Consider the following 9,987-nt stretch of genomic DNA (forward strand, 5'->3'; position numbering starts at 1 on the left):
ATTCGAGCAGGGAAAGAAGAAGATTGCTATATCTGAGACCAAAGTACAAAATAGATCCAGAAGTCGAGGACTTTAGCTACAGAGCTTAGGTTACGCATATGACAAAAGGAAGGCAACTCTGCAGATGATTTCAGCGAATTGTGTGGAAAAAATTGCTTAAACACAGAGACAAAATCAGGCGAAGGATCTATTACCAGAAAAGACGCAAGGGATCAAAGTCTACAGAGACCGATCTTCAGGAAAGAAGCTGAAAGGAATAGAGTCGATCAACACGAAACGCCGGCTTCACTTGAGCAAATGCGGAGAACGGCCGGATTCAGAGAATTCTCGCTTCAGGCAAAGGGGTCAACATTGAACCAAACCAACAAGTGGGGCCTCTGAATTTCATCTTTTATCCCCCAAGCAGTCACCAATGGCGTGGCCATTTCGGTCGGTTGGGTTATTTCAGTTATGGATATATTAGCTTCGGTTATTAGTACATTCTGTTTTTTTTTAAACTCATTTTTAAAAAAAATTGTCGTTTTTTTATTAATTTTTTAATCGGTTCGATTTCGATTTTTTTAGATTTAAAAAAATATAACCGTTCAATTTTTATGTCGAATTCAGTTCGATTATGGTATATCTTAATCGGTTCAGTTCGATCACGCCTCGTCACCAAGCAAGCCAAGCACCACGAAAGCTTCTCATAGAGGGTTTCACGTTAAAGACTCTCACCGACTCGGAGTCTTTCCTGTCCCTGTTCTGTACCCAGCTATTACCAAGTTTGATGCAAGTTCCTTTTTTGGTTTTGCAAGGTGGTTTTTTTTTCACCTGCAAATTACTAGAAACAGAGTTCTAAGTTGCAATAGCTTGATGCATTTTGGATTAGCCATTCTTCCCGGGTTTTTTTTTTTGTAAGCTCTCCTGCTTCGCCACCTTATTTCTCACATCCGTTCTGTTCACCTCTCATCTCCTGCAGAAAACAAACAGCGTGTGTGAGCGAAAAAGTGAGCTAACCGAGAAGAAAGAGCCTTTCGCAATCTCCTCCTCAAATCAGCACAGTATCCAATTGGCTTTCCACAGTTTTCCCTCCACCTCTCTCTTTATCCTACTCACAATTCCGGAGACAGTGCTTCTTGGTCGTCCTAGGGATCCCACGGGATCTACCCCTTTGATCTGTCACGCCAATTCATCGACTCATTACGTATTGTCTTTAATCGTAATGTAATTGCTGTTGTGGATACCAAACATGATGAAACCAAAGGAAATTAAGTTTGTCCAAAAGGAAACTGCAGGTAGAGAGACGTCTGCCTATTAACAAATGGCATGTATTAACACCCTCCAGCCTTCATCAGTGTTTTACTGTTTTGTTCACAGCTTGAATGGGTCAAATGTGAAATTACACAGTACATTACACTGGTAATGCAAAGACTGAGGATATGAGCGTGTTTAAGCAGTCAAGCCGAAACTCCGTGCCTGCATTATAGAGTTCAGAATATCTGGAAAAACAAGCTTGTAGATCCATCACCAAATGATCTAAGATCCGCTGGCTTCACCAAGGCCCTGCACAATGGACATGTCCTTTCTCTCTCAAACCTGTAAAAACACACTGTTCAGTCAGTCTTTAAGATACAAACGAGTAGAGCAAAAACAAAACGTTATATCTTGTTCTTCATAAGAAGTTAAGAACCCAGTTCATACTAGCCTGAGATCAATTATCACAAGCTCATCACCCTTTCTGCGAATCAGCTTTAAGGCAGAAACACAAATACAATCTTAAAAGCCAGTAATCAATACAAAACTTGATTGATATGGGATCCTAACACCCCACCACAACTCTAACTCTGACATCCTTCTCCAACCACTCTCAACCTTCCATATCGCTCCTTCCACAACACAGGTATTTGATAAGTGCTGGCCTATGCTAGGCTCAAATCATTTTTCACAAACTTGCGTGTAAAAATCATCTCAAAGAACTAACTACTAAAGTGCCAGGGGGGTCCTAAAAGTTTATTGGAGCAATCAAGACAGAGATAGGTAGCCAATGAGACCACCACAGTTTTATAAGTAACTGCAGCTTTGACCATAGGAGGGTAAATTGCAGCCATTTCAAACAAGGACAGAAGCAAATGCAGTATAAGAAATGTCTCACCACTCCGAAACACAATCTTCACAAAATATGTGTTTACAGCGAAGGAGAATAGGGGCATGCATCTTCTCCTGACAGATAGCACACAGATCGCCCACCGCATTCACCTGTAGAGCTAAATGACCTTTAGTTTATTTGTCTTGAATCATATGGGACCTAAGAAAAAAACCTCAAGGGAAATAAAGTGCACCTGCTCTGCCGTCGCATAAGACCCATAATGCACTTCTTTGCGTGATAATGCCTTCAGTGCAGTAAAGAAGGATTGAACCTGAAATTCAATGCCAATTTGCTCTCAGCTCAGGAAAGAGAGGGAAGTAGTGTAAATCAGAGAAAACAACAGTTGAAGGATGTAAAAAAAACCCAGTGCTTCCTAAGCAACAACCTTCTCCACTACTGAAGTGAGCTTGAAAGTTAGGTACAACCCTGTCATAAGCGAGGAAAAGAGGCTTCCGTATTCTTTGTTTAAGAAGAAACGGTACCAGACAGGGGTAGGCAACAACGAGCGGTACAGAAGCATCAGATACTCAACTAACGTTAGCATTTGACCCTGTATAAAAGCAAACGAGCAAAGGATGTCAAACGCCCCTCCCCCTCAAATACATGTGCACAGCAAGCTCCCCTTATTGTAGATAAAACTAATGAGACATAATATAAAGTTTCTCTACATCACCTGCTTGCGATAATTTCGACCTCTACTGTTCTTATAATACATCAATAGAAAACATTTCAGCACCATTGCTGCCTGCCGGACAAGTGTATCTGAGAGGATAAATGTAAATAACTTGAGTCAGAGTTAAATGATCCCACATGGACACAAATGTCCAGGAATGACATAAATTTTAAAAACCTTAACATTATACAATTCCAATAGCGACTGAAAACCAATGCAGCAAACAATTTGCTGGAGAAGATACACACCGTTCACCACTATGATAAAGATGGCGTGCCAGAAGGGTGGTATGGACTTAGGAGGCAGCATGATCAATGGAAATAATAGATCATCCTCCCAAAACCACCAATAAACACCGATGGCATGAGCTGTAAATGCTACAGAGATGCCTATCAAAGCTGAGATCTGTCGCTCCCCCTGTATTCAATATATGCTTGTGTCTAAACTAACCATTTCCAATAATGAGTCGGAAAAAAAAACAAAAAGAGAAAGAGAAAGTAAATGCACTATGTAAAACCTTCAAAGATGTTTGTTTCTTTAGAATATCATTTGACTTGAACAGGACGCCAGCAATCCAAATTGTGACAAAGAAACCTGAATATGAACCACACAAATGAGCAAGAGTCACAAAACTAAACAAGGCCGCAAGCCATGGAAGACATACAAAGGACAGTAAAAGGAGACAACTGATTATTTATGTTTGTCATAAACTCAACAACTAACATTTTTTTCATCATTAGCACAACAATAGGACAACAAGCTGAGGTTCACAGAATAAGCCAACCACAAGCAAATTAAGGAACCACCACAACAACAACACCAACAGCAACAACGAAATGGCATCTGAATTGGAGCCACTCTTCTAAAGATTATTTAGAGATGCCGCTGTCGTGTATTGCATTTGCATCAAAGACAATGGAAAATTAGATAAAATAGAATTATAAAGAGCATTACCCTGCAAATGCTGGCGGATAAAAACAACCAACAAAAGCAAAGAAAAGGGAAGAACTTGCTCGATCCATCTCGCAGCCTGCTGAATGTCATATCTCTGGTAAGGAGAATCTCGACTGTCAGAGCCTATGGCATCACCAGCTTCAGAGTCACCAACTGAAATGGGAGAAGCCTGAGATAACCCTTCTGCAGTAACCACAGCCCCACGGTCACCATGGTTTTCAGAAACCAACCCATCGATCTGATGAACAGAAACTTCACCCTGTCGATGTCCAGTGGCTTCTCTGACACTGCTTTCACCGTCAGTTTCCTGCTCCCCCGACCCAATGATCCTAATGGCAACCTCACCATTGGAGGAAGCAGCAGAATCATCAAGACGGCTCTGGTTTTGAAGACCGTCGTGGATCAGAATCTCAGCTTCCTGACCAAGAGGACCTGCTCTCGTTCGCAACAGACCCGAATACTCTAGCAAGGTAGATATGGGCGCCTGGATGATGTTAGAAGCCGAAAGTATAGAGTATCTTCTGGAATTCTCACTACTAAGAGAACCTCTCCTAGAATTTTCAGTATTGATGGCGGACGATTCCATTTGAGCAGGACCCCTAACCCTAAATCATATTTTGCACAATCCTTTAACACTTGCGGGAACCCAGCCGCAGAAAATTGCGTGTAATAAACAGAGACAGCAGAAAAAGAACGTACCTGCGACGGCGAGAACCAGACGACGAGCTTGTCGAGATCAAATCCAATATCTCATCCAGTATCCCGGAGAATCCTGGAGGAAAAGGAAAAATATCAGAAGTAAAGGGGGTAATCGCGTTGACTATGGTCTCAACGCCAAATCGCGTCCACAACAGAGGGAGCTAACGGAGCTACGAGGGATAGCGGAAAGAGGCGGAAGAAAGAGAAAACGACGGCGGAGATCCGGAGAGTTGAGTCGCCCTCTGAGCTGGAGCGGGCAGAGAGAGAGAGGCGAAACGCGGAGAGAAGTAACAGAGGGAACAAAAAAAAAAGCAAGTGAACGCCAATTATTATTGTTCTTTGATTATTCGCATCTTGGGTTGACTTTTTGGATGAGCCGACCCTATAGCCCATATTACTTTTTTTTTAAAGCCCTTACGAAACTAATTGTTCATATTCTTAAATGGGCCTATATCAAAGTCTAAGCCCTTTAAACCCATCAACATAGTTATCCATAAATAAAAATTATTTAGGCCCTTAATCCATGATGGGCTTGATATTTTTTCACTTTTCATTTTTTTTAAACAAGCAAACACATCTATGATCTATATTGTTTATGATAATAAAAATTATTCTGCTAAAGTTTTATATTTTATATAATTTTTTTATTTTATATTTTCTCAAATTTTAATTATTATTTAAAAAATAATAACATAACATAAAAAATAAAAAATTGTACTATTTGTATGGGAGAAGACTGGAAAAGTAACAGATGAATAAAAAATAACAATTAATAAAATAAAATTTTGGTCTAATATTTTTGTAATATTTAAGTATCTTTAATGATATAATTTTGAGTAAGGGGATTGTATATTATAAAAAGGAGAGAGAGAGAATGATAAAGAGGAAAGAGAGAGAATGACAAATAAAGTGAACTTAGAAATCATAATTGATTGAACACAGCAACAAGAAAACAAACAAATATAATATATAATTGGAAGGAGTAAACCGTATAAAAAAACTAATAAACTCGTAAATTTTATATCACATATATTTTTTCACCATATTTTTGTGTTTATTTCTCTAGGTATGATATACACGCGTGCGTGTCTGCCTATATATAGAACTAGAAATTGATAAATTATTCTAATATAATAAGTTGTAGATCATATATCCATGTGTATTTATTTATTTACATATACAAATTCAATGTGTTGCTGTTTCAAAATCATATAAAATTGAGTATAAAGAATTCAATATTTTATTTTTATTAAATTTATATACAGCTGAAGATAGAATCTACTAAATGGAGAATGTAATAGTAATAGTCAATTTTCGTTCATTAAATATAAATAATATTTACATATTTCATATCTGTTTAGGATTCGATTATTAATAACAAAATCATCTAGCAAATAACTCAGAAAAAGAAAGAAAAAATTAAATGAAACAAGAGCGACATTTTAGTTTTTTATTCTGGCCAGACTTGTTCAATTGATCTGATATTTTTTAAGATTTTATATGGGTCAGCCACAGATTTCTATGTTGGCCGGCAAAAAGAAAAACAACTGTAGAGACTAATGGGGTTTTTTTTTTAGTGTAAGTGGATAATCACAGACAGTTGAGGGGTGTCTCAACGGCACATTTTATAAATAAACATAAATACGACGGATCTTTCTCATTTTTTTTCTTTTGTGCAGGTTAAAGATTTTATGCTACTTTTTATTTATTTATTTATTATACCATCAGGATTAACAGCCTGTGTATGAGAGAGAAGGAAACAGGCTGTATATGTGTAGAAATGGGAGTGAGAATACTCTTTCATTGCCGGCGACCACTAAGCCAACAGTGAAGGCTCATCTATCTCCTTCCCCTGCTGAGAAGAAAGAGCCTTTCGCAATCTCCTCCTCAAATCAGCACAGTATCCAATTGGCTTTCCACAGTTTTCCCTCCACCTCTCTCTTTATCCTACTCACAATTCCGGAGACAGTGCTTCTTGGTCGTCCTAGGGATCCCACGGGATCTACCCCTTTGATCTGTCACGCCAATTCATCGACTCATTACGTATTGTCTTTAATCGTAATGTAATTGCTGTTGTGGATACCAAACATGATGAAACCAAAGGAAATTAAGTTTGTCCAAAAGGAAACTGCAGGTAGAGAGACGTCTGCCTATTAACAAATGGCATGTATTAACACCCTCCAGCCTTCATCAGTGTTTTACTGTTTTGTTCACAGCTTGAATGGGTCAAATGTGAAATTACACAGTACATTACACTGGTAATGCAAAGACTGAGGATATGAGTGGTGTGAATGTGACTGGTCAATCAACGGCCCGCTCTCTCGATGCCCTTCTCCAGGATTACGCATTCAGGGTGTTGGTTCGTCCACAGACAGGCATTCCTTACGACGGCACTGTCCCGACCAACCTGACGGGCATCAAGATTGCCGCCATAAGGCTCAGGAATGGAAGCTTCAGAAGACGTGGAGTCGCCGCTTTCAAGGAGTTCTCCATTCCCAGTGGCGTCATCGTCAAGCCCTACGTGCAGAGGCTCGCCTTGGTTTACCACAACTTGGCCAATTTTTCTCAATTTTATTATCCTCTTTCCGGCTACGACTACGTTGCTCCGGTCCTTGGTCTTCTGGCTTACGACGCTACAAATCTCACAGCCACGAACTTGAAGGAGCTGGACATGAGAGCGTCGGGGGATCCCATAAGGATCGAATTCTCCAAACTCAGACGCATTCCTCAAGGCTCAAGCGCAAGATGCGTCAGGTTTGATTTAGAGGGTCTCGTGATCTTCAGCAACATGGTTGGGAACACCTGCGAGACCCTGCAGCAGGGGCATTTCTCGATCGTGGTGAAGTCAGGGGACAAGTCCAGCCCCAATAGTTGGATAGTCATCGGATCAGTGGGAGGAGCCTTATTACTGCTGGGGCTATTGACGTTGTTCTTGGTGTGGTGGATTAGGAGACACAGGCTTGAGATGAGAATACGAGAGATGGAGAGAGCCGGAGAGACAGGAGATGTGCTGAGGATAACACTCGTCGGCGATACCAAGGCCCCCACCGCTCCTACAACTCGGACACAACCCATTCTCCAGACTGAATAAACTCCCAATGTTTTGTTGGTTGCGTCATTGAGCTGTCCCAGCATCACGATCCGATTAAGTCTGTCAGTTTCTGTTGAAGAACAAAGATTCGGATTCCCTATACATTCTCATGCTCTTATACTCATGTCTTTTTAGACAGCAATTGTACCTACCTCATCCTTCTGACCAAAAGAGGAAAAAAATCAGCGCTTTTTCATCTCAAGTATTCACGATCAACGATTCCTAAACGTCACATTTTTCTACGACATTCACAAATCTTCAGTCAGGACTTTGAACACTGATTGATGCTAGCACTGACGGGGCAAAGGTTAACACTCTGAAAGGAGCCTTGAATAGAAGACAGAGGGTCCCCATGTGAACCAAAAAACAGAGGCCCTGTCTGGACTCTCAACCCTTTGAGCGTTCATCGCTTATACGCTCAGACCCATCTTTACCATTAACCATAAGTGGGGGAGGCATGTGATAGTGATAATGATGCAATCCTCTCCCTTCTTCAGTAATCTGCAAAACCAGTCTATGCTCCTCATCCCAGATCCCAGTGGAGACGTTGCATTCTACAACATGTCATGAGCCTCCCCCAACACAAGTCAACAGTCATAACTGTCCAGCTTTTGGGGATTTTCAAATGATTACCATGAAGTCTGATGGGTAACAGACCAGAACGATGCTCCAACCCAAAAGCACACGCCTCAATCTTTCCAATCTCACTCTTTAGACAGCTTGTCCTACCAATCGTTTGCAGGGAAAACATGTCATTTTTGGAAAAACCAAAATCAACTCTAACCCTACCCTGCCCTACCCCTACCCAACCACATAATGCACGTTCACTGTAACTGTCATGCTAAAGTTCTTGTAAGGATGCTGATTCCCATTCTCTGAGATGCTTTGACTTTGATGAGGCAATCCTCCAGAAAGTATTACAAGGCATGGATAATACACAGACGGAAAACACCTTTCAATAAGCCAACCAAGTAGTTCATCTTTCCAGACACGCATTCACAAAACGAGAGTGAATTTCAGTTTCAGTTAACCTTGCTACCTTAGCAAGCACAATAATCAGCAATTATAAGAAAAAATAACCTCGTACAAATCAACAAACTTTTACAGGAGAAAAGGGCCTCTTGTAGCCGAAAAGCTTTATCCAAAATCACATACCAAAGGAAAGTCAAATGGGAAGGACACATATAGACCCTCCAGCATCTTTTTCAACAAGACACAGCTCTCTGGAAAGCTCTTTATTAGTTACTGATATTGCCAACCTCAAGTCCCTGCACTAAATAGGCTGGTTATTCAGCTTTGAGTTAAAACAAATTCCACAAGGATAAAAGCAGCACTAGAAAGATGATTTCCAGGCGGACAAGGCACAAGTGGCATGGAAGATTCAAAGGATAATAGCGGACTTAGAAAGATTTATGATTGGGGGCAAAGTTAATTTCATAATAGTAATTTTAATTATTTTATGGGGGCATATAATAATTTTGTGTAAAATTTTATAAATTTTGTAAAGAAAATATTTTGTTTGTAAAAAAAGGGTGGGGGCCTGTGACCCCACTGCTAAAGAGTTGGATCCGCCCATGATAATGAACTAGGCATGAGTACATAAAAACAGTAGAGCAGCAGCAATAGCTAATGATCCTTAAAACAATTCCATCTCTGTGCAGGCTGGACGCTTAAGGAAGTCAGTAGAGTGGCTTATTAGCTATAGACACATCCCAATTGAGAGCCAAAGAGGTCCGCAGGTGGAATTTTCAAGCATCGGTATGGCAGGTGAAGGAACACGAAAAGGGGGTAATGTACTAATATATGTAGAGTAGAACATGACGAAATAAGTAAAATTGAAATTTCGGGAAACGGAGAGAGACGAATCCTAACAGTAAAATTACGGAAGGAGAAAGAGAGGGTGTGACCTGGGAAGGGGATCAAGAGGATTTGTCCAAAACCTTCTTGTCGCGTCTCTCCATGGCAACATCCCACTCGTCGTGACCGATGTGCTTCGGCTGCATCGATGATCAAATTCGGATCAAACAAATTCAAAACCCTAGAAGTAGAAGCAGAAGAAGGGAAAAGGGGAATACCCGTCCATGGTAAGCCTTGTGGATGTAGTACTGAGAATTTCCCATAATGCATAGCATTCCCGCAATGATTCCGAGAGGCAGAGCCGCTTCGAGCCACACCAACGCCATTTCCCGATTTCGATCCAATGAAGAGGCGACGACAACGCTACCCCTTATTCACTTTCCGAATCTGGGCCTAGTGGACCGAATTTCTTATTTTTTTTCTTTTTATGGGCTCCACTTAACCGTTACATATTAAGGCCCATCGTAATATAAGGAAAAAAAAAGAGGTGGAAATCGCAAGAAAACATTTATATGGCACTTTATTTTTTTTTGATGAAATATGAAATGTGCATTTATTAACCAAAAAAATTATTGTTTGTAGTTTATT

The 9,987-nt window shown here is 40.4% G+C and overlaps 4 protein-coding genes across 9 annotated transcripts in view; 1 reads left to right on the forward strand and 3 right to left on the reverse strand.

Annotated features, from left to right (window-relative positions):
* LOC104816149 overlaps positions 1–456 on the reverse strand; it is a 2,773-nt gene extending 2,317 nt beyond the window's left edge. For all 3 annotated transcript variants that reach the window (XM_010544830.2, XM_010544832.2, XM_010544831.2), the window contains exon 1: positions 195–456. The gene's annotated coding sequence lies outside the window, so the exon portion shown is untranslated. The remainder of the gene's footprint in view (positions 1–194) is intronic.
* Positions 457–1,269: 813 nt separating this feature from the next.
* Positions 1,270–4,753, reverse strand: LOC104816151 (RING finger and transmembrane domain-containing protein 2). 2 transcript variants are annotated; one of them, XM_010544836.1, is made up of 10 exons: positions 4,626–4,753; positions 4,452–4,524; positions 3,753–4,357; positions 3,316–3,392; positions 3,047–3,215; positions 2,799–2,887; positions 2,511–2,675; positions 2,319–2,396; positions 2,132–2,235; positions 1,270–1,575 (listed from the first exon to the last, which is right to left on the reverse strand). In XM_010544836.1, the coding sequence occupies exons 3-10, from the start codon at positions 4,336–4,338 to the stop codon at positions 1,470–1,472; spliced, it is 1,374 nt and encodes a 457-aa protein (XP_010543138.1). In that variant the 5' UTR covers positions 4,339–4,357; positions 4,452–4,524; positions 4,626–4,753; the 3' UTR covers positions 1,270–1,469. The 2 variants fall into 2 exon arrangements, with proteins under 2 accessions (XP_010543138.1, XP_019058398.1); XM_019202853.1 differs by lacking the exon at positions 1,270–1,575 and having other exon boundaries at positions 2,164–2,243; positions 4,452–4,753.
* A 1,976-nt stretch (positions 4,754–6,729) lies between these two features.
* On the forward strand, positions 6,730–8,725 carry LOC104816648. The gene has a single exon (XM_010545578.1). It carries the CDS (start codon positions 6,730–6,732, stop codon positions 7,540–7,542), a length of 813 nt encoding a protein of 270 aa, XP_010543880.1. The 3' UTR covers positions 7,543–8,725.
* LOC104816152 (NADH dehydrogenase [ubiquinone] 1 alpha subcomplex subunit 1) lies at positions 8,538–9,755 on the reverse strand. Of its 3 annotated transcripts, none has more exons than XM_010544838.2 (3): positions 9,618–9,755; positions 9,450–9,539; positions 8,538–8,815 (listed from the first exon to the last, which is right to left on the reverse strand). In XM_010544838.2, exons 1-2 carry the CDS (start codon positions 9,723–9,725, stop codon positions 9,462–9,464), a joined length of 186 nt encoding a protein of 61 aa, XP_010543140.1. In that variant the 5' UTR covers positions 9,726–9,755; the 3' UTR covers positions 8,538–8,815; positions 9,450–9,461. The 3 variants fall into 3 exon arrangements, with proteins under 3 accessions (XP_010543140.1, XP_010543141.1, XP_010543139.1); XM_010544839.2 differs by having other exon boundaries at positions 8,538–8,824; XM_010544837.2 differs by having other exon boundaries at positions 8,538–8,810; positions 9,618–9,754.
* Between the last annotated feature and the right edge of the window lie 232 nt (positions 9,756–9,987).

This window comes from Tarenaya hassleriana, unplaced genomic scaffold (genome assembly GCF_000463585.1).
Source record: "Tarenaya hassleriana unplaced genomic scaffold, ASM46358v1 Cleome25, whole genome shotgun sequence".
NCBI lineage: Eukaryota > Viridiplantae > Streptophyta > Magnoliopsida > Brassicales > Cleomaceae > Tarenaya > Tarenaya hassleriana.

Bases quoted from the DNA above. Each gene is read 5' to 3' on its own strand.
- LOC104816152 (XM_010544838.2), bottom strand. From the start codon at position 9,725: ATGGCGTTGGTGTGGCTCGAAGCGGCTCTGCCTCTCGGAATCATTGCG. The intron at 9,540-9,617 runs GTATTCCCCTTT...TCATCGATGCAG, and splicing joins ACAAGGCTTACCATGGACGG to CCGAAGCACATCGGTCACGA.
- LOC104816151 (XM_010544836.1), bottom strand. From the start codon at position 4,338: ATGGAATCGTCCGCCATCAATACTGAAAATTCTAGGAGAGGTTCTCTT. The intron at 3,393-3,752 runs GTAATGCTCTTT...GTTCATATTCAG, and splicing joins TATCCGCCAGCATTTGCAGG to GTTTCTTTGTCACAATTTGG. The intron at 1,576-2,131 runs GTGAGACATTTC...GTGTTTTTACAG, and splicing joins GAAGATTGTGTTTCGGAGTG to GTTTGAGAGAGAAAGGACAT.
- LOC104816648 (XM_010545578.1), top strand. From the start codon at position 6,730: ATGAGTGGTGTGAATGTGACTGGTCAATCAACGGCCCGCTCTCTCGAT.